This window comes from Centropristis striata, chromosome 9, assembly GCF_030273125.1.
Source record: "Centropristis striata isolate RG_2023a ecotype Rhode Island chromosome 9, C.striata_1.0, whole genome shotgun sequence".
Taxonomy (NCBI): domain Eukaryota; kingdom Metazoa; phylum Chordata; class Actinopteri; order Perciformes; family Serranidae; genus Centropristis; species Centropristis striata.
Window position 1 is genome coordinate 4,405,498 of NC_081525.1, and position 23,764 is coordinate 4,429,261.

A 23,764-nucleotide genomic window follows, 5' to 3' on the forward strand; every position below is an offset into this window, starting at 1 on the left:
TAAAAGGCCAAATGATGTTTTGATTCTTCCTCATTCAAAATCACAGGAACTGAACATGTTTGTTTCCAAATCAGTTGCTAGGAAACATGTTTTTCTCCTGTGTTTAAATGTATTTTGAAAGCAAATATGTAACATCAGAAAACATAAATAACATGGACAAAACTAAGTCGTAATATTAAAATTCTGAATTTGGGGGAAGGGTAGTAGGTTTTGAATTTTGGTAATGTTTACAACAGTTTTAAAAACAAGACTTTGCTTACAGAGAATCAATTAAAAGTCCTCAGGATGCACCAATGGGTTTTTCAGAACAATGAGCAGTCCCTGATGTTTTACATGCTGTACTGTAAGTTAGTCATCTGTCCTTCTGTCTGAATAAACAGCTGTTAATTCAGTTTTTTTTCTTTTTTGTTCAAAATCACAGTCACTAAAAAGGATTTTGTCCTATTCAGTTTCTCAAAAACTTTAGGTTATTTACATAACCCCAGTTCTCTGAGTAATATGAGTGAGATGTCTCACAATGGGATGCACGCCCTGCTGCAGACCTCAGAATCATTAATGTCATTACGCCAATCCTGATTGGCTGGTGAGAGGTGTGTGTCCGCCCCAGGTAGTACCACCAACCTTAAATAGTTCATGTGGACGGCACCACATCATTCAAGATAAGCATCTCTTCTCACTCACCCAAGCAAGAAGGGTTGTCTGGTGAGACATTTACTCATATTACTCAGAGAACCGGGGTTATGTAAATAACCTAAAGTTCTCTTTAATTATATCTGTTCGATGTCTCACTATGGGATATGGTTGCTCCCGTATTGCCAGACAAGCTTATCCAGCATCCACCAACCCACATGGAAAAATACTCTGTTCCAATCAGGACAGCAAAACCCCTCGTGCCACGCATGGGGCAGAGACTTGCAGGCCCACAGGTGGCTGCAAACCCAGACAAGCTGTTTCATTTCCTCATTGATCCTTAGCGAGCATCGAAACACATCAATCAGCAGGTTACTGTACGTCAGACTCACAATCCTCTTTGGATATTAGTTTGTTACTTAATGACTGTAAGGTTTCCGCTTTTATGCACATCTGTCATGAATTTGAATCTGCAACTTTGACCCTGGCCTTTTTTAAACTCACAATTAATTGGCATGTTTTCTTTAAAAACCCTCATCTTTTCCTTTTTTTTTTCCCTTTCCCAAAGACTCAGATGCCACACAGAGAGCTTATTCGTTATCTCTCTGAATGAACTGTTGGTCATTTTCATCATCATCTCAGTTTTGTTAAAACATAACTTTTAATCAAACATACTTATAAAATACAAACCAACATACATCAGAGCATCTCACTCTGAACATACTCTGTTATTCTAAGAAAACTCATCTAATATACTGTTAATAAACTGCAGCACTGTTGGTTCTGCTTTCCTGGACGTCACACTTTTCCGTTAATATTAGAACCATTATTAGAGATTGACAGGTACTAAGTCAGAATTGCAAATGTATTTAAATGTAACAAGTAACAGTAAATAAGATTATATATGAATGTATATGTATATATATATATATATATATATAGTCTTTGTGAAACCAACAGCATTTATTTTTTTTATGCGAGTACCTTAGTTTTTATGTGTATCATCTACAGAGAATCTTCTTGTTTTAATGTCATTATTAAATAATGTTATTTACCCTGCTATGTAACCATAATCCTGCTTTTTGATAATCAAACCCTAACAATTTTGTGTAAACAAACAGTGTGAAGTCATATACAAAAGTTATTCAATGAATGAGGTCATCTGATATTAATGTTTTATTACACCACAATCACAACAGATGAATCATGAATATAATATTGAAGTGTTTGACATCAGGTGTTTCTTTAAACATGAACATACAGCAGAGAGATGAACTCATTCAGAGGAGGAGAAACATACAGCATGTTATTGATATTTTACACGTTTGAGAGCAAAACAAATGTGGAATCAGTTCAAATCATACATAGATTAGATTTTTAAGCCAACATTATCTCACAGATAAAGTGTGTTTCAAAACTGCATGGCCTATCATTCCAGTTTGCTGTTGCAGGAACCCAACCTCCAATCTCAACACAGTCTTCACCTCCGCTATCATTTGGCTCGCCTGTTCCCCAGTACCTATAGATGAACAAAACTGCTATTATTACAATTAGAAATTAATATGGTTTTCATTTTACGGATGAGCATGTTATTATTAAGTCCCAGTATAATTGTGATTTTAACAGAACATTACACATAAACAAACACAGGAAACTCAGGTGTTTGTTTTTAGTAACATCTTGGATCCTCCAAAACACATAATTTCACTGTGGGCAACACTTTTGAATTTAAGTCTGTAGTCACTGTTTGTTTGCCTGTTCTGACACATTATGAATGTAACACAATGACGTTCAATAAATAATAAACTGAAAATGTCTTACGTTGTGGAAGCTGCTGTTCCATCGACCCATTTCCAGTTGTTTTCTCTCTCTTCATCAGTCAGACCAATCCAGACAGACCGTTGATATGAGGTGATGTATTCCTAGATTTCAAAGATATATTTAGTTATTCATCACTCTTTTTTACTGTCTTCCAAAGAAATGTAAACCTGAAGACGCCTCGTCTCAGTAGGAAAAAGCACAGGTTTAAACAATAAAAAAAAATGCCTGAATTCCATTGAGCTACTTCAGTTTCAGACCGCTGGTGTCGTTCAAACTGTCGTGACTTACTGAGTCTGCCACTTGAATAGAACGGTCACAATAATCAGAGGTTAATGAATATTTAAATTCCGTCTTTTTAAAGACTTCCTCTCACATTGTTTATATTGTGTAAGAACCTCTGCAGTTCTGTAGAAGTCATTGTAGACTTCTTCCTCTTCTTTGAACATTTCAGGAAGACTGAACCTGCTTTGCTACACCAACCTTTTTTTCCACTTCCATCTTTTTAAAAGGCCAAATGGTGTTTTAATTCTTGCTCAGTTGGTAGAGTGGTCACCCACTGATCGGAATGTTGGTGGTTCGATCCTTGACCATGGCAGCCTACATGTCGAAGTATCCTTGGGCAAGATACTGAACCCCAAATGGCCCCTGATGCTGTGTTCATCGGTGTGTGAATGAATTCCCAATGGTGGCAGGTGGCACCAGTGTGCCCTGGTAGCCCCTAACACCAGTATGAATGTGTGTGTGAATGGGTGGATAAAAGCGCTATATAAGTCCAATCCATTATCAAAGTCACAGGAACTGAAAATGTTTGTTTCTAGAAAACATGTTTTTTTTCCTGTGTTTAAATGTATTTCAAAAGCAAATATTTAACATCAGAAAACATAAATAACGTGGAGAAAACTAAGTCTGAATATTTAAATTCTGAATTTGGAGGAAGGGGAGTAGGTTTTGATTTTTGGTAATGTTTACAACAGTTTTAAAAACAAGACTTTGCTTACAGAGAATCAATTAAAAGTCCTCAGGTTCAAAGAAAGAAAGTCCACTCACCTGTTCCTCTAGACTCGATATGACCACCAGGTGTGCACCACGAGCTTCACAGGAACTTTTGCTGTTAGGCCAGTCTTTCCTTGACGTGGACAGCATATAACGACTCTTGCCAAACTTTGTCCAGTTGTCTGGACACCACATTGTCTCTGTTTAACAGCACAGAAAAATGTGCTTTTCGTTACAATACTGCAAAAAACACTGTGACATGAAGTCAAAACACAATACAGAGCATCAGGCAGAAATATTGGTGTCATGTCGTTGTTCTGATGACCCATTGGATCTTTCCCTAACAAAGTGGCTTTTGTGCCTAAACCTATAACCGTTCCTCCACCACAGTGTTGTCACACAATTATTTTTGGAGAAGTATGTTGGTGTTCGCAGGACCCCAGAGTGTATTTTTGATCATATATCTATATGTTGCACCAATGGGTTTTTCAGAACAATGAACAGTCCCTTATGTTTTACATGCTGTACTGTAAGTTAGTCATCCATCCTTCTGTCTGAATGAACAGCTGTTCATTCAGTTTTTATCGTTTTCGTTCAAAATCACAGTAACTGAAAAGGTTTGTGTCCTATTCAGTTACTAAAAAACATGTTTTGCTCCTGTGTTTAAATGTATTTCTGACGCAAATCTTTAACATCAGAAGACATTAATAACATGGACAAATTTAAGTCATTTTCGGTCAACTCACCTGTTCCTCTGGACTCAATATGAAAATTTGAATTTGATGTGTGCTGCAGTGGGAGGGCCCTATGAGGACTTACCAGGAGATCTGCACTTGAGTTTCTCATGAAGTATGAAGTATGAAGTATCCTGGCCAGAAATAACTTTGTTCTTGTTCTTGAACAAATTTCTCTGTTCTTGTGGAGTATATAGTATTAGCATTTAGCCATCTGTCCGTCTGAATTAGCTAAAAAAAAAAGTGTGTACTGTTTAAATAGTGGCTTAAAATAAAAACCTTGTAATATGAACATTTTGACACCTTGGGAAATATGCCAACTCACATTAATTCTGAGGGTTAAATGAGAAGATTGATACCACTTTGTAAATATGAAATTACCACCAGCAGCAGGTTAGCGTAAATTAGTATGGAGACTGTAAATAATTATTTATTATATACCAAATGTTTACCAAAATTAACAAAATGTTCCCAAGTATTACTTTGATTGGAATGATTGTTGATATTTTCTACTCACCAATATGTTTTCGTAGTGCCAGTATCTGTTGATTGAGTGAGCCGACCATTACATCGAAATGGTTCTGTAACTTGCTCCTCAGGCTGTGGATGATGAATTCATTTATTTCTTTCTCTCTGGTCAGGTTACGATTGAGACTGTCCATTTCTTCCCTCTCTCTGGTCAGGTTGTGATTGAGGCTTCTCATTTCACTGTAACTAGTCTGTAGTTCGTCTCTCTCTCTGGTCAGGTTGTGGTTGAGGCTTCTCATTTCACTGTAACTAGTCTGTAGTTCGTCTCTCTCTCTGGTCAGGTTGTGATTGAGGCTTCTCATTTCACTGTAACTAGTCTGTAGTTCGTCTCTCTCTCTGGTCAGGTTGTGATTGAGGCTTCTCGTTTCGTCTCTCTCTCTGGTCAGTTGATGTCTTTCTGGAATTACTGACAAAACAATGATCCAGCATGAGGAAAGCTCAAGGATCACTTACATCATATATGCATATGGTTACTCTGTCTCTACCATCGGTCAGAATAGATTAATTCAGAAAACTCACGTAGGACCACCAGGACAATGACGGCCGCCAGGAGGAGAAGACACAGCAGCCCCAGAAACACTGCAGCAGTTCCCAGACAAGTCCTCTTTCCTGGACTCACACTGACTGAAGAGACTGCAGACACAAATAAACAGAGCTGATCAGAGGGGTCATAGTCAAAATTCACATTTAATAAGGAGATATGCTGTTCTGCTTAGTTAGAAGTTAACGATTAACCCTTTATCGGGCGAAGAACCGTATTTGGTAACTTCAGCGGATATCCAAAATGGGGTCCCCATGTCTCTCTGTGAGGTCATAGAACCACATGGATTTCTTCCAGCTAATCAGCAAATCAGAGGTAATATTTTGAGAAAAAAAAGTTGAAAATTTACCAGATTAAGGGCAAATCTACAAGAAAAAAAGTTGCAGATTTAAGAGATTTAAAGTGGCAAATCTGCACGAAAAAGGTCACAGATTTACGAGAAAAAAGTGGGAAAAAGCACCTTTTTTCTTGCAGATTCACCACTTTAAATTTCATAAATCTGCACATTTTTTTCCTGTAGATTTGCCACTTTAATCTCGTACATTTTTTCTCAAAATATTACCCCCCTCCCCCGGGTCCGTATGTATAATATTCTCTACGGTTGAAATTTGGAATTTGCAAGTATTTCAATGAGTGCCCTATTAAGGGTTAAGAATTGTTTTCAGCCATCTTATTGTATGGTAAATGTTTTCAGACAGACACATATAAAAAGAGAGATACTTTGCTGCTGGTCCCGGGTAGTGTTGCCCTCTGACTTGTCCTCTGATTTGTCCTGTGGCCTGCTCGTTTCTGCCCTGCAGTTGTAATAAATCTTCACACCGTCGATCTCATCATAGATGTCTGTGTTTCTGTCCATCCCACCTGCCTGAAATCTCACTTTTTCGACGCGGTCTGGCACGATGTACATATTGTCAGAGATGTTTTCTCACAGCTAAAAACACTGATGTACTCTCTTCTGATCTGACCAGTCCCACTGTGATTTTGCTTTTATATCATGATACTGTAGAGGTCATTTGGTTACATGAGTTTAATAGGGAAGTAAACAGGGGAAGTAAACTGGAAGCTATCATTACACGCCATCAATTATATCTGTATTGCTTAATTGGAGGAAGACACGATAGATAAAAGTTCTGAAAGCATGAGTGAAATTTTGTTAATACACATTATGGAGCCAAACAGTTCTGGACCTGCACTCTAATGTAATGTAATGTAATGTAATGCCCCTGTATAAATGTGTTATATTGACGTTATGTTCATGCTTATATGTCAAACAGTCAGTTTGATAAAAGTTTGTCAAAAATCCCTACAAACAACCAAAGTAAGACACCAAGACATTAAGGGACACCAAAGAGAAATACATGCTGTGATTTGGTTTCAAAAACTTTAAAAGAAGAAGAAAGAACACTTTGGTTCTATAAACTGCCAAGGAAATCTTCTTATTGTGAATATAGCTAGAAAAGTTTCACATTCTCCAAACACTCTAGGTCTCTTGTTTGTGGTTATAAAGATTCATGAGGCTGTGATTATCCTAGAGGTCATGTTACACAGTGAGGTTAGGTTTAAAAAATGTTTTGCAACTTTGTACATTTATACTGCATGAGAAAACCTTAATGGGATTAGCATAAAGTGGATATGTCTGTAAAGTAGAGACTTGAGGATACCCGTAGAACCCATTTTCCTTAAGATATCCTGAGAACAAAGGTCAAGGGAACCTTTTAAAAACTAACATGCCAGTGACAGAAGTTGGTGTGTTTTTGTCTGCAATCTATACACATTATTTTACAGAAAGTTATCCTACTTTTTCATTTGGCTTGCAGCAGACAGCACAGCTTGTTGCTGTATCACACAGCTGCCTTCACTCATGTGCTGGGTAAGGTGTGCTAATGCAGCCACATTGGCCCTTTTGTGTATCAATTGAATCAAACGTTGATTCATCTTCAAAGAATTGACAAGGAGCTTCTTTTAATACAAAATCAATGGAAAGAGACGGATGTTCCCCTCCTGTGGGGCTGATGACTGAAAGTATGACGAAATTGTGGGTGGTCCACACAATCAGTGCACAGGAAAGAAATTAAATGGAAAAAAGCTTAAACAAGATACATGTATGTAGAAAATTACACATGAAATATAAACACAAAAAGAAATAGGCCCAGGGGAAGAAACTGTTGCCTCTAACGGCTGACTATGAAAGATACTATGTCATCGGCATCTAAAGCAGTAGTTCTCAACCTTTTTGAGTCGCGACCCCCAATTTAACATCCATGTTGTCCGCGACCCCCGCTCACTGAACAGAATCTCTCATGCACAGTTCAGATCACCCAAAAAAGAAACAAAATTACCAAAAAAAAGGAAACAAAATGACCAAAAAAGACACAAAATGACCAAAAAAAGACACAAAATGACCAAAAAAAGACACAAAATGACCAAAAAAGAAACAAAATTACCAAAAAAGACACAAAATTACCAAAAAAAGGAAACAAAATTACCAAAAAAGAAACAAAATTACCAAAAAAAGGAAACAAAATTACCAAAAAAAGGAAACAAAATTACCAAAAAAGACACAAATTGACAAAAAAACCCACAAAATGATAAAAAAAAGACATTAAATGACCAAAAAGACTAAAACACATTAACACATGAACACTTTAACACAGTGGAGACAGAGCTGACTTCCAAAATGATTTGGCGACCCCCAGAAATCATCTCGCGACCCCAATTGGGGTCCTGACCCCAAGGTTGAGAACAGCTGATCTAAAGGACTGTCCCAATGTCCAGGATCGTCTGGAGGACAGAGTCCTTCTCCTGCAGATATTCCATAGACGCTTGTGTTTATCCTTCACGCGGCCCAAAAGCCTTGCAGACAGCTGTCTACCGGGAGATTTAAAAAGAGAAGAAGCATTTAAATATATATAAAGTTGTTATCGCATAACTTCCAAAACTTGTGTGTTGCATATGCACAAACAAATGCAAGCATATTTAGCTGAAAGATAATGAATTAACATTGCCAGTAATTGATGCCGTCTTGGTAGGCTAAAGTTATTACTGGAGCTTCAGGTTAATTCATACATAGCGTCAGTCAAATGATGAACTATGTATAAAGTATACGTAGTTATGCCATTCAGAAAGTTCCACATTAGCAGAACTGCTCAATGCACACTGGGAAGGCTGTTCCATTTGTGCGTTATATTAGTGATTGGAGGACTGTGGCCTCGTTGCTGGAGGGATTTTATGTAACTGTAGCGCCTCCCAGAGGGGAACAGTTGCTTGAGGTGGTGGGCTGGGTGAGAGGGGTCAGAGATCCTTTCTCAGTTCTCTTATTTGCATCCTTGATTCCCTCACTTGCGTCTTAGTTTTGCTCACCGGTGATGCATGGAGATGCAATGAAAACCAGGCGAGGACAGAGGAAAAGTTTTAAGACACACGAGTAATTTCCTCTGAAGCGTCACGTGAAGAGAGACATCGGTTTCTAATGACGGCAGCAGATCACAGCTGGATCAGATGTTAGTCGGCTTTAACAGCTGGGTCTCTGCTGACAGATTTATAGACTATCCTCTGATAGGAGTGCTCTGGAAATATAACACAGAAGTCAGCGAAGGACAACTGTAATTCATCCCCCATTTATCTCCATTATGAGCCCAGCTACCACGAGGCACTGAAGGAGCCCCAGTGACTCGGCTGCCACCCAGCGTCAGATTTACGCAACAGCACGTCATTGTGTGCTTCTTATAATTTCTTGGTCTTAATTAGGCAGAATAAAATGAAATTGCAATAAACCCAACAACACTAATTCTGCAAATATCACTCATGCACTAATAATAATAAGTGTTTGTTTATAGAATGCAGACTTATTCAGTACATTAATAAAATAAGTCTGCATTTATACGGTGTCCTGCTCAGCATGCATACATAAGGAGTGTAAGATGAAAAGTATCAATACTGGCCCTTTATGTATTATGGGATTGATCCCACATTCAGCAGTATTGCTGACCACTATACGATGAAAAGCTCAATAATATACAAACGACGGGAAGTTTCTCTGTAGATAAAGTGTGTGGCTCTTAAAAGAGCCTTTGTTGTTGTCCTAGGCAGTAGTTTCTGGTTTATCCTCCGAAGCCGTACAGGGTGCGGCCCTGCCTCTTGAGAGCGTACACCACATCCATGGCGGTCACCGTCTTCCTCTTGGCGTGCTCGGTGTAGGTGACGGCATCACGGATGACGTTCTCCAGGAAGACCTTCAACACACCGCGGGTCTCCTCGTAGATGAGACCGGAGATCCGCTTGACTCCGCCGCGGCGAGCCAGACGGCGGATAGCGGGCTTGGTGATCCCCTGGATGTTATCACGGAGCACTTTACGGTGCCGCTTAGCGCCTCCTTTACCGAGTCCTTTACCTCCCTTACCGCGGCCAGACATCTTCTACTGCTGACTTTGGCTCGTTACAAACCAATGAGGAGACGCTGTCTGACCGCCGGTATTAATGTCTGAACTGCGGACGTGAGAGAGAACAGGTGACTCATGTGTTCCGGTGGGCGGAGACAAACTCAGCGCTTCTTCTAGTTTAGAAGGTGAATCTGGACATTAGATGGAAAGGTTTTAGAGCAGAAAACTAACAAAGATGATAAATATATACTTACAGATTGTAGAGATTTAACGATGTAGTTTTAACTGTTGCTTGTTATTAAATTCGTTTTTACTAAAGAATGACCCAAACATTAGAAAAAGTCAAAGAATAAGACCCAGAGCATGATGAATGGTGGGGCTATGATTGATAATATGGGCTGAAGAAATTAAAGTCCTCATTGTACCGTTTAATATATTATTGTTCGACACTGTTATTGTTTCCCTATTATTCCCTATTACAAGAGAAAACAACTTTGACAGGCGTGCTGAAATAAAACAAGGGTTGTTCCTCTGAAATGCAGACTTTGTGCACTGTAAAGAGGGGAAACCTAGATATTAACAAAGTTTATGAATAAGGATGAAATACATTTACTCAAGTAACGTATTTAAGTACAATTTTGTGTATTTTACGTGAACATTTCCATTTAATGTAATTTAATACTTCTACTTCATTACATTAAAGAGGCAAGTACTGTACTTTTTTACTACGCTACTATTACTTTGTAGTCTGAAAATAAACAAATTATCAATTTAAATGTATTTCTTTTCTAAACGAAACCCTCATTCACTCCTACAGCCATCAGGCTGTCTCATTCAAGAGATTCTACCAGACTAACTGAATTTCCCCTCAGGGATAAATGGAGTAATTTTGATTTATTGATTTGACTGATTATGAGCCCTATTTTCAAAGCAAAAGATAACAGTGGGAAAAATAAGCATCAAATGATCCAGACATTTCCCCATATGAATAAAAAATATGTATTTACCATGTTAATTATTAATTGCTCTGTTGTTGCAATGTGTTTGCTGTAGGGAAAACACTATTAAATTCAAGGAGTAAAACAGACATCTAAAATCTGTTCATCCTAGAACAAACTGAATCAGCCTTTTATATACCATTAGGTTGTTCAACAGTCTCCATAGAGTATTTATTATCTAATTTTGAGTCATGTCAAGTACAGAGAAAATGCTGATTATTGGATAAACTGACCAGGATTCATTGTAGTAAATTAAAGATGTTAGTACCATTTTGGTCAACCTTCTTATACACACTTCTTAAGGGTTAATTCATTATTAATCTATATTCAAGTGTGAAAGACAAGAGGAAAAGCTGTTGAGATGAAGTGGGTGGCTCTTAAAAGAGCCTTTGTGTTGTAGCAGCAGCAGCAATTTACTTGGAGCTGGTGTACTTGGTGACGGCCTTGGTGCCCTCAGACACGGCGTGCTTGGCCAGCTCCCCGGGCAGCAGCAGGCGGACGGCGGTCTGGATCTCCCTGGAAGTGATGGTGGAGCGTTTGTTGTAGTGAGCCAGACGGGAGGCCTCGCCGGCGATGCGCTCAAAGATGTCGCTGACAAAGGAGTTCATGATGCCCATGGCCTTGGAGGAGATGCCGGTGTCGGGGTGGACCTGCTTCAGCACCTTGTACACGTAGATGGCGTAGCTCTCCTTCCTCTTGGTCCTCCTCTTCTTGCCGCTCTTGGTGACGGCCTTAGAAACGGCTTTCTTGGAGCCCTTCTTGGCTGCTTTCGGTGCTGGATCAGGCATGATTGCTTATCGAGTCTATCAGAGTCGAATGTCCTCTCAGCCCTCAGAGCGGTACTTTATGTCCACTTCATGTAAATCTACTGTGCTGTTGCGCTCACGCGATTGGTTGTCTTCTGAGCGGGACTGAGCATGCGCGTTAGACAGACTCCGTGCTCTCATTTTTAATTGCCAAGTCAGGATGGCCGAGCGGTCTAAGGCGCTACGTTCAGGTCGTAGTCTCCCCTGGAGGCGTGGGTTCGAATCCCACTTCTGACAAGTCTGTTTTCTTCCACCAGGCTAATGCTGCATCTTAACAGAAATTTGAGGTCCATTTCAGTTTGAACACACTTACCATACAATGTGATTGCATTGTCTGTCTGCCAGTCAAAACTTCATCAATTCCTAATGGAAATAACCTATGGAATGCAAAATATTGAATCTAATTAATTGCTACAGCAATATAGACTATGTAAAACATGTAATACTGTGCAGGAGAGTGGGAGCTTTCTAAAGATGCCTGTGATGACTATGGTTTGATGACATGTGGAGAAACTTGTGATGAAGCTGAAGCTATAATTGTTTTGTTTTTGGGATGGGATATTCCGAGTTTAGTGAAGGTTATAATAATATAATATTTATTAAATCAACAGTTGCAAATGGATCATATATAGTGAAATAAACACCTAAATGTTTGATTTGGATGTTTTGTTCTCACTATTCTCTTATGGGAGAAAAATAGCCAGAAACCTCAAAACTGACCACTGAGTGATGTTATTGGATTGGTTTTGGTTTTAGGAACGCTTTTTCCTCCTTACACCTTCAACTAAAGCTGTAACATGAATACAATACACATCTTGCTGTATGAATAAAAATTATTTGGTTCTCGCATGGATTTACTATAATCTACAATAAATAAAGTAGTCAAATTAGCCCTACCTCGACTTATAATGTTACTTTATTAAATGCACAAATAATAGGAATATATATAACAATCTGGTTTGAGCCATTTTGCATATGATTACTTTTTCTTTTGATACTTTTAGTTACTTGTAGTGGAGTAATTTCACGGTGTGATATTAGTACTTTAACTGGAGTAAGAGCGGTACTTTATGTCCACTTCATGTAAATCTACTGTGCTGTTGCGCTCACGGGATTGGTTGTCTTCTGAACAGGACTGAGCATGCGCAGTACAGAGATTCCAAGCTCTCTAACGTTACAGTCCAGTCAGGATGGCCGAGCGGAGATCCTCCGGCCAGAATGAGAGCTAATGGTAGTGATCTGAGAAGAGAAGAGTTACGTGAACGTCGGTAAGTCAAAGTTAATTAATTGTACAGTTACAGTTTTATTTAGGCTATGTCTCTCCCTCATTAATTCAACACAATAGGTCACTTTATAGAGTAACATTACTGTGTGTGTTTAGCTAATGTTAACCTAGTGCGGTGCGGGGAAAGTCTGTAATGTAAAGCTAGATAATTGTACAGTAACAGTTCTGTTTATGTGATTTTCTCGCATTAATTCAACACCATAGGAAATAATACTGACCTAACGTTAACGTTTCTGTGTTTGAATAACCCAGTGAGGGAAAGTGCACGGTTGATTATCGGTAAGGTAACTTTAGCTGTAGCTGTAAGTCAGGTAACAGTTTTTTTATGCATTTTTTTTCCTGATTAACTCAACATAATAACGTCCATCAATGATGTGTTCCGGTCCCATTATAGTTGATTATAATACACATACTACCACGCAATTCTGTTAAATCATTTTACCACTTAAATTCGTGTTTACATTATATGTTTTGAACTTCTATTTGCTGTTTGGCCTCTTTTAGTAAACTCACACAACTCGCTTTTGAGTTAAGAAAAAAAGCATGTATGGGTTATTTTCACTGTAACACATACTCAGATGAAACATGTTGTGCTATTTATCACAGACTGCTGTCTATCTGATGAATGGACATGTGCCTGCAACCAATTTTATACATTAATTTCTGATAATTATTGTTTTGACCCATATCTGTTATGTTGAAGCTGAGGTGGTAGTTGTTATGACATAACATAATCATTAACATAATAATTAACATAATAATTACTTACTACATTACTACATCATCTGGAGTTAAGTTTCAGATAGTAGTGAAAATAAATGACAGTGTTTAATGTCACATATTCTCACATAGTGGTGGTAATTTAACACTAGTAGTAAATAACACTGCTCAAGAAGTGAATCACGTGTTTTGTAAAAGAAAAAATGGTTTCTGTGTGTCACCTACAGTTGAATAATGAGAGAAGGATTTTTTAAGACAATTTTTTATTACTTTCTTCAAAGTCAGAAGTTTACATACACTAACATTATTAACCTATAAGAAGCTTCCAAAGACATGACAGCATCATCTGGGCTTTCCCAAATTGTTTCAAGGCATAATAATGTAAGTGTATGTAAACTTCTGACTTTGAAGAAAGTCATAAAAAATTGTCTAAAAAAATCCTTCTCTCATCATTCTGCCATTTAGCAAATAGAAATAATTTTGGTAATCCTAACGGACCTAAAACAGGAAAAGTGATTGTCTGATTTCATGTCAGACAGTGATAAAAAAAGCATATGTGTCTTTTTATATAATGTATGTAAACTTCTGGTTTCAACTGTAGATCCTATATTGAGTCTTACAAACATATTCAAATATTGCACAGACAATGTCCAACCCGAAGTCCCACAAGCCCATGGCGGACTCTGAATGGATGTCGCGCCTTTGGAAGTTTGCCAGCACCGGGGTCTGGCCTGCAGGTGATGGCAACAAACCATCTACGCGGCAGAAGAAGTGGCATGAGCTGTATCTGAGGGTAAAAATGCTCTGTACATCTGAGACAATACAATGAATTTGAGTCAGGCCCTATCACGCATCAAGATAGGTAATTACTGTGAAAGGAATTACTCATTCTGTCATTTTTTTGTTAAATTTGCAATAACAGATTGAGAAATGCCCAATGCAGTCCCGTGGCCAGACTTTCTTGCTTCCTTCCTCGTGCACGTGCACGTGCGGATTCCACTCTGAGAAGGTAAGTAACAGATAAAGAAGGAGCAAAGCTTTTGAAGAGCCCACACTGAACTAATGCCATACTGTTCTGTTTGACTGTATCGACTGTACATCCTGGATTATAACATCTTTTCCTCATTGCCATAAGCCAGGGATTCCCAAAGTGTGGTGCGTGCACCCCTGGGGGTGCGTGAGCTGCTGCTAGGGGGTGCGCAAGACGAAAAATGTAATGGTGGTCTGATGATGACACAATTACATTTTTTTCCCCCCACACAATAAAGACGTGTTATTAATTAATTAATAAATGCAGGCTATTCAATTTTGTGTCATTTCTTGTTCATTTTTGCATCTATTTTGGTCATTTTTGCATCTATTTTTTGGTTGTTTGGTAATTTTTACATGTATTTTTGGTCAATTTGTGTCTATTTTGATAATTTTGTGTCATCTTTGGTCATTTTTGCTTGTTTTTGATCTTATGATGAAGCGTAGAAGAAGTTATCTTCTTGTTCTTGTATCATTTTTCCAGCCTGTGTTATGATGACGGGGTTGTGTTCACTCCACGCACATTTAAATTTGCTGCAATTTTTGTTCAACGCAGCTCAAAATATTATAACATTTTCCCAACTGATCTGCTTTCTGCCTCTGATCCTGAGCCTGTCATCATCCTCCACCTTTAATATGGCTATAAAAAATCTTTTTGCATTTTTTTTTTTTGAAAGTGTGGGGGATTGGGGGTGCGTCAACCCGGTTGGGACATAGAAGGGGGTGCACGGCTAAAAAAGTTTGGGAACCGATGCCTTAAGCAGTCTGCAACAACCCAGCCAACTAACTTGAGTGTGGCAAGGAGAGTTTCCCAGGCAAATGAAATGAAATTAACACATGTTTAAATTTATAACATTGACAGATGACAACTCTAACATATATTCTTTTACAGACTGAAGGCACTCCTGTTTCTAGCCCTGCCTCACCTGCTCCACCAGCCCTGTCTCAGCCTGTCTCAGTAAGTAATGGCATAGCCTGCATTTTATATAGTAAAGGCATATCTGATAGCTATATTTACATGTTAATAAAGATATTAACAGTTAGAATTAATTATAATTACAAATGTCAACACAGGCACAAGAATCTCCAGCCCCAGCTCCAGCAAGTACCCCAGAGCCCTGCCACACTGTATCAGTAAGTAGTGTCATGAACCAGCAGATTCAATTCTTAATGTCTATTGTAGTGGCAAGCATAAATCTTAATTCTAAAGCCACTCAATTTATTAGCAGAAGGCAGGTACAGCTGGCTCGACTCGTATGTTACTGTTCCTTAATTACTCACAAAACCACCGGACTCAGGTCGTAGTTTCCTTGGTTTATTGATCTTCGCAGAATCCAGGTATTCCATTAATACACGTCAATCCAAGCTTCTCTTTGTTTTCCACAAACATCAGAGAGTATCTGAAACATCTAAAAGAACGGCAACATCTGAAAAGACGGTCAAAAAACCTTTTTTCTCTATACCTATTAGCATTCTGCTAATCCACGCTTTTTACCTTCTTACCAAAACCTTCAGAACAACAATGCGCATGTGCAGCACCTACTTCAGGTGCTGTGGTAAATTTCAATTACACAATAAAAGGCAATAATGTCATAACAAAAACCAAAACCAATATAAACAAGCTGTAATCTACAGTAAAAATCTAAACTGTCTTAAACATAATATTGGCTCCTACATCTATCTTTGATTGAAAAATAAGTTCATGGTTTGTTGTTTTTTCTTTTTATTATACAGGCTGTTGCACTTCCCCGATTGTGGGCCGAGACTCTGCCACCTGCTGACCACAAGTGGGTAGCAGCAGCCCTGTTTAAACATGGAGCCAGAGGTAAATCAGAGCTGCGAGACAACCTCCAGCTTTGGTATTACCCACCACAGCCAGGCCTCATTTATAATCAGCCACCTACTCCTGACCGGTTCTTCTCTCACCCTCTCCTGCTCTGGATGCCCTACAAGCTCTGGAAAGTTAAGGTTATTTGCCCTAACCCATCTTGTGGACAGCATCAACTGACAGGTGCAGGTCTGCACAAGAGGGCCAGACAGGTGTACGACATAGACAGAATGTACAATATGGTGACAGAGACACTCATTTGTACAAAATGTCGGGATTCGCATGTGTCCTGGAGCCAGACTGTCCTGCAGCAGCTGGATCTGGCCCACCGGTCAGAGTTCAGAGTGATCCTCACGCAGAAGTGAGTCAAGTTTCTTTCTTCATGTTCATCATTTGTACGATTTTGTTTTGTTTGTAGCTGTCTTTTCTTGGTGCGACACGTTTTGTAGAATGTTTACAAATATGTGTTTTCTTGCTGTGTCATAGGTATGCCTGTGACATACAAGTCATACGACTCCTGCGTGAGCGAGGCCTGGGCAACAGCACCACAAGAGTCATAAAGCAGCTCAAAGAAAACCACAGTGAGGAGTGGATGCACCGCCTGGCTCGCTACATGACACAGTGTGTGGATTTCAAGAATCGCCCCAGCCTGCTCCCCGTCCACTTCCAGGAGCCCCCGGACATGTGCGCGGTGCCGAGTGTCAAGTGGCTCCTGACTGTTTACAGTCAAGACATCTTGACCAGGCAAGAAGACATCAAGGCCAGGATCACCTCCACGTATGGGTCTATCTTGAAATTGGAGTCCACAAGAAAGGTAACTGACTCATCAAAGACGAGTTGTATTTTCCCTTGACAACAATTCTGTAATATGTTGTGACCATAGACTGTATATAAATAATGGACGTAGTCACCGTGACGTCACCCATTGGTTTGTGGACTGCCCATTGGAAGCCTTGAGTTCAGCGTTAAAAAAAATCGGTAAACGTCCTCTTTTCTATCTATATAACGTTATATATAACTTTATTGACACGTTTCCATGGATACGCATTGCTCTGCTTCTCTCCTGGTGATGGCTCGCCTTGTTAGTGACCTGTCAATCAAAGCTAGAAACGCCCCAAATCATACGATTCTTTATCTTCTATTTTCTTCTAAATGGGGCCATTATTAGAACTATTGACATCAAATTGTCTTGAAGAAGATTTTTTACTAGCAATTGAGACCATAATGTTGTCCCTGAAAAATTTTTCTGAGGTAATAAATCAAGTGAGAAGTCTTCAAATTTAGCACTGAAATGAATGGGCAGATTTCTTTTGCAGCCAAACTTAGCACCCCCTACTGGAATTTTCGGTGAATTGCAGGCTTTATGCACTTCCTGGTGGCTTCCATGCTCAGGCACGGAGATTGCCGCCTGGTTGTGACTGATGACTTCAAAACCATGTGTATTTCAGATTACCAAGAAACTGGCAGGGACAGCCAAGGGGACGGCCATGTGGCTCACGTCTGTGGGGAACGAGCAGGGCCAGGTGCTTATCAGCGTCCTCACGGCTCAGGAGGGAGCTGGGCTGGACCTGATGGCTGATGGGCTGGTCAGAAGGTACCAGCAGGCTGGAGTGGATCCCCCCACAGTGCTGTATGTTGACTGTGGGTGCTGCACTGAGACTGGACCTGACACTACCAAGTTAAAGGTCAGGTTCAGTGGGTGGCCAGCCCTCCTGGTGAGGTTGGACATCTGGCATTTCATGCGCAGGATCGCCGCGGCGTGTACGACTGATGCTCCTCACTTGTTCCCCGTGTTCATGTCACGGCTCTCAGCTTCTATCTTTGAGTGGGATGCAGCTGATCTTGCTCTGCTTCGCAGTGCAAAGCGTCGGTTGCTGATCACTCAAGGATACCCTGAAATGCCAGATGAGGAGGTGAATAAATACCTCACCAAGGAGGAGCTGGCTCTCCACTGTCGGAGGAGAACACGGGGAGAGGAGACCACGGTTCGCCTCCTGGAGCAGCTGCTGCGAGAGCTCGGAGGGAGCAGCGGCAACGACTCCCTTGGTGTTCCTCTCATAAATAAGGAGAGGATGGACGATGTGTGGCGGGTCCAGAAGAAGCATGTTAAATGCATCCAGGATCCTCCTGGCATCACTCTGTATACAGAGGTGGGGAGCGTGACCAAGGGTGGTGTTCTCCTCAAGACATACAGATGCTCCAGAGGCTCCACCTCCCTGGAATCCTTCCATTTGCACCTGGACAGGTTCATACCAGGTTTGTCCCTGTTCTATAAATTACAAACTACCACATATTAAGAAGAAATATTCAATATATTCATGTTAGTATTATAATTATAGTATTTATTTAATACTGTTTTGTCTGTTTCCAGGGACAAGTGCCAACTGCTTGAACTTCCAGATCTATCTGCTGGAAGGTCTCAACGGGTGGAATCAAGACCGTGCTGCTGCTTCCCCGTCTGCAGGACCACCAGCACTCCGCAGCTACACAGGGGATCTTCTGCACTCTCTCAATGAGAATTTTGAGAGGCTGTTTGGCAGGAAAGTGGTGCCCACTTTCTGCCCTCCTGCCCGTTACACTGGTAAGACATACTCTGGTTACGTAGTTAAACAGGTACACATGCACTGTAAGATTTAAGTGAAAACAAACATCAGTTAATCAAGTAAAACAAGCACATAGGAAGTAGTAAAATTATTTACATAACGGAATGATAATTACATCAAATAAGAGTAATTTACGTGTGTGTGTGTGTGTGTGTGTGTGTGTGTGTGTGTGTGTGTGTGTGGTTTGCTTAATTTTGCTGAATTAACTTTATTTCTATTTTAAGGAGAGCTCATAGGAGTTCAGTACCTGCTCCGGCAGACTGGTCAGTCACTGCAGAACATGGATCCTGATTCAGACGAGACTGCACAACTGGTGGACGAACTTCATGTGGAGGAGGAAGAGGATGAAGGGCTCTGTGACATCACGGGAGACCCTACAGTGTCCCACATGGCAGTACCTCACTCACCAGGCTCCTCCACCGAGACATCCAGCTCCTCCACCCAGGCATCCAGCTCCTCCACCCAGACATCCAGCTCCTCCACCCAGACATCCAGCTCCTCCACCCAGGCCTTAGTCTCCTCCACCCAGGCATCCAGCTCCTCCACCCAGGCATCCAGCTCCTCCACCCAGACATCCAGCTCCTCCACCCAGGCATCCAGCTCCTCCACCCAGACATCCAGCTCCTCCACCCAGACATCCAGCTCCTCCACCCAGGCATCCAGCTCCTCCACCCAGACATCCATCTCCTCCACCCAGACATCCAGCTCCTCCACCCAGACATCCAGCTCCTCCACCCAGACATCCAGCTCCTCCACCCAGACATCCATCTCCTCCACCCAGACATCCAGCTCCCCCACCCAGACATCCAGCTCCCCCACCCAGGCCTCCAGACAGATAAAACAGGAGCCGGATGAGCTGCTGCAGGATACTGTTTCACCACCTCCTCCACCTGTAGCCACAGAGCTTCTCCAGGAGGCCAGAACACCGCAGACATCCGGCTCCTCCACCCAGGCCTCGGTCTCCTCCACCCAGACATCCAGCTCCTCCACCCAGACATCCAGCTCCTCCACCCAGGCATCCGGCTCCTCCACCCAGACATCCAGCTCCTCCACCGAGGCCTCCGGCTCCTCCACCCAGACATCCAGCTCCTCCACCCAGGCCTTGGTCTCCAGACAGATAAAACAGGAGCCGGATGAGCTGCTGCAGGATCCTGTTTTACCACCTCCTCCACCTGTAGCCACAGAGCCTCTCCAGGAGGCCAGAACACCGCAGACAGAGGCTGTAACACCCAGGGACCCAGATATGGTTGGACCACGTCCGATTCAGCCAAAAGCATCAGAAAAGAGGAAACTGTTGCCTTCACCACCAACACATGCACCCTTTCTGCAGCTGCCACCACCACTTCAGGTGCCATCATCCCCAGCTCTTCAGATGGTGCAGGTCAGGTTCCAGCTTCAGCCGACAATGGCGATGTTTCAGGCAGTGCCGGTGCTTCAGCCAGGAGCAGCTGGCCAGGGCGCCACCCCACAGTCTGCCACCCTGCCTGGACACCCTGGACCTGCTGGACCTCCCCAGAAGAGGCTGTACAGGCGAACTGTTCAGGCTAATACATGCAAGAAATGTGGTCAGTTTCGCACAAGAGAGACTGGACACAGCCAGTACCGCGGCACAGTGTATTGCCCAATGTTTGAAACTCAAGCCAAAGCCAGTTGGCTTGAGGACATGAAAAAAAGGTCCCTTAAATAATGTGAATAATGTGTACTGTAAATAGTGAATAGGTTTGTAAAAAGTATAATAGTATTGTAAATAGTTTAAAATATTGTATATATAGTATATATATATATATATATATATATATATATATATATATATATATATATATATATATAACTTGGTAGTGTCAGGTCCAGTATATATATATATTACTCTGTGCCAATAGTTGTAAATAGTTGTCTACATTTCTACATCATTGTTTTTGTTATTTTCATGTTCTGCTTCAAGAAATCTTTCAAGTGTTTCTTTGCTTCTTCTCTTCTGTGAACAAAATAAACTGGTGTACAACAAATATACAAGTGGATATTTTATTGACAGCTTGTAAAACAGTACAATAATAATAATAATGATGATGATGATGACAAAATGTAATAACAGTAACATGATTAACTTGACACTTTGAAAAAACACACCATGCTCTGAAACAGAAAAAAGAAGCATGCTTAAATTAGTGGAGGCATTTTCAGAAAGATTTGACACGCAAGTCATGTGGTGAAGCCTTCACAGTAACTTCTGATCCTTCAGGAAGATGAGAGAAGAAAAAAAGAATTATTATACAAATAAATGACCATATTCACATAAATTATATATATAGAGTGAGAGAGCTGTGGTTTATATCTTGGGGGTCATTTTTTAATATAAAATAATTTGAGTTATGAATTGCTGTATATCTTTTGTTATAATGAATAAGTAATATATACATAAAATAAGGTTAATGATATGGCCTGTTTTATTTTGTTGAGTTTAGACGGTTTGAAAAAATAAACCGCATGAGTGAAAAGAAAGATAGTGATGAGTGAGAGGGAAAGAAACCTCATTAAATTGTAATGCAACAGTAACAATTATCTGATGAAGTTCCACACAGTCATAATGTGTCTGAGTGCTTCATTAGGGTCTGAAAGAAAATAAAAAGTAATATTTAGAAATGTTATGTGCAAACAGTGCAGGCTAAAAATACTATAAACTACAAGTAAAAAACTTATTATAATAAGCACCAAGGTCTCTGTCTATTTTACTTATGTACAATAAATTCCTTTTAGTAACTTTCTATTTTTTTTTCTTTTTGCCTAAGTCATTTATTTCTCTTAAGTTACATAATTTACACACAGTGTTATTACTATGCTATAGCCATCCTTTGTTACATCCTTTTTGAGTGAAATGATCAATAAATGTCATATGTTAAGTATATGTTAAGAACTTTCTATTTTGTTCCCCACATTGATTGTATGAGATTACAGTGGGCAGTATTCTTGTTCTGCGCATGCTCAGTCCGGCTCAGAAAACAGCCAATCCTGTAAGAGCGACAGCACAGTCAACATTTGCATGAGGAGGTTATAAAAAGACTGGACCACGCCTCCAAACTCATTGTTCGTCTCCGGAGCAACAACTGCTAGAATCATGCCTGATCCAGTGAAAGCGCCCAAGAAGGGCTCCAAGAAAGCCGTGAGTAAAGCCACCAAGAGCGGCAAGAAGAGGAGGAGGACCCGCAAGGAGAGCTACGCCATCTACGTGTACAAGGTGCTGAAGCAGGTCCACCCCGACACCGGCATCTCCTCCAAGGCCATGGGCATCATGAACTCGTTTGTCAGCGACATCTTTGAGCGCATCGCCGGCGAGGCCTCCCGTCTGGCTCACTACAACAAACGCTCCACCATCACTTCCAGGGAGATCCAGACCGCCGTCCGCCTGCTGCTGCCCGGGGAGCTGGCCAAGCACGCCGTGTCTGAGGGCACCAAGGCCGTCACCAAGTACACCAGCTCCAAGTAAACTGCTGCTGCTGCTACAACAACAAGACCACAAAGGCTCTTCTAAGAGCCACCCACTTCATCTGAAGCGCTTTTCCTGTTGACTCAAATATGCTGGTGTTTTATGTTTTTTATTTATATACAGTCTATAGTTTTAGGACAGCTGTTCTCAATCTTGGGGTCGCGAGATGATGTCTGGGGGTCGCCAAATCATTTTGGAAGTCAGCTCTGTCCCCACTGTGTTAAAGTGATAATGTGTTTTAGACTTTTTGGCCAGTTAATGTGTTTTTTGATCATTTTGTGTTTTATTTTTTGTTTTTTTTGTCATTTTGTGTCTTTTTGTCATTTTGTCTTTTTTGGGTATTTGTCTTTTTTGGTCATTTTGTTTCTTTTTGGGGTCTTTGTCTTTTTTTTGGTCTTTTTGTCTCTTGTCATTTTATGTCTTTTTTTGGTCATTTTGTCTTTTTTGGTCATTTTGTGTCTTTTTTTGATCATTTTGTTTCTTTTTTGGGTGATCTGAACTGTGCGTGTGAGATTCTGTTCAGTGAGGGGGGGTCGTGGACAACATGGATGTTAAATTGGGGGTCGCGACTTAAACGTTGAGAACTACTGTTTTAGGAGACTTAATTAGGCCTATTTACATGGTGTTTATAATATCGGAAATACTTTTATTGGGCCCTGGTGGGGAAATTGCTGCCAACAGCTCTATAACACTACAAAATTCTGTAAAGAATAGAAAATAAAAGAAAAAAAGACAAAGGCAAAAATGTCCTTATGCAAATCACTGTAATGGAGACTTGAAGTAAATGAGATCATTTCTTATATGAAGCAGAGCTGGGCATTGAGCAGCCTGCGTGAGGTTTCCCAGAAATTAGAAACCGATACAACCACAGTGTGCAACATACATGCTTTATATATTTTTGTGGTTTAATGTGTTTAAAATAAATGGAAAAGTGAGTGGAGTTTAATATATTTTACTGCTATATTTCTTACCAGTAGCAACTCAAAACCAGATAATTTACTGCATTTTATAAATCGATTAAATTCATTTTGAGCAGAATTGGTCTGTCTCATGGCCATCCCTGATCTAAAGTTATGTTAATATGTGGATATTTCCCTGTTTTGAGACTAAAAAAATTCTATTCTATTTTTAAAAATAATGGACACTGTCAGTGGTGGAATAAATGCAATTTTCAGGTACTTGTACGACTATGTGCTGTACTTCACCAGATTTTAGGGTCAGATATTTTACTTTTTATTCCAGTACACAACTATATTTTAAGTAAAACATTGTAACAAGCCTTTAGACACATTTCCTACCAATTTTTAAGACTATGTATTGTTTTTTAATCACGTTTTGACCTTAAATTGAAACACATGTCTTCCATTAATTAACTGTTTGAGGAACAA

General features: G+C 40.4%; 3 protein-coding genes and 1 non-coding gene across 4 annotated transcripts; 2 read left to right on the plus strand and 2 right to left on the minus strand.

Annotated features, from left to right (window-relative positions):
• Positions 1–9,306: 9,306 nt before the first annotated feature.
• On the minus strand, positions 9,307–9,846 carry LOC131977676 (histone H4). Its single transcript, XM_059341096.1, has one exon. It carries the CDS (start codon positions 9,657–9,659, stop codon positions 9,348–9,350), a length of 312 nt encoding a protein of 103 aa, XP_059197079.1. The 5' UTR covers positions 9,660–9,846; the 3' UTR covers positions 9,307–9,347.
• Positions 9,847–11,000: 1,154 nt separating this feature from the next.
• Positions 11,001–11,436, minus strand: LOC131977674 (histone H2B 1/2-like). The gene has a single exon (XM_059341093.1). It carries the CDS (start codon positions 11,410–11,412, stop codon positions 11,038–11,040), a length of 375 nt encoding a protein of 124 aa, XP_059197076.1. The 5' UTR covers positions 11,413–11,436; the 3' UTR covers positions 11,001–11,037.
• A 148-nt stretch (positions 11,437–11,584) lies between these two features.
• On the plus strand, positions 11,585–11,667 carry trnal-cag (transfer RNA leucine (anticodon CAG)). The gene has a single exon. It is a non-coding gene; the product is annotated as a tRNA-Leu (tRNA).
• A 10,320-nt stretch (positions 11,668–21,987) lies between these two features.
• LOC131977675 (histone H2B 1/2-like) lies at positions 21,988–22,543 on the plus strand. Its single transcript, XM_059341095.1, has one exon. The coding sequence runs from the start codon at positions 22,008–22,010 to the stop codon at positions 22,374–22,376; it is 369 nt and encodes a 122-aa protein (XP_059197078.1). The 5' UTR covers positions 21,988–22,007; the 3' UTR covers positions 22,377–22,543.
• The last annotated feature ends 1,221 nt before the right edge of the window (positions 22,544–23,764 follow it).

What these genes read in the sequence shown, in the direction of transcription:
- LOC131977675 (XM_059341095.1), top strand. Translation starts at nt 22,008, where the DNA reads ATGCCTGATCCAGTGAAAGCGCCCAAGAAGGGCTCCAAGAAAGCCGTG.
- LOC131977676 (XM_059341096.1), bottom strand. Translation starts at nt 9,659, where the DNA reads ATGTCTGGCCGCGGTAAGGGAGGTAAAGGACTCGGTAAAGGAGGCGCT.
- LOC131977674 (XM_059341093.1), bottom strand. Translation starts at nt 11,412, where the DNA reads ATGCCTGATCCAGCACCGAAAGCAGCCAAGAAGGGCTCCAAGAAAGCC.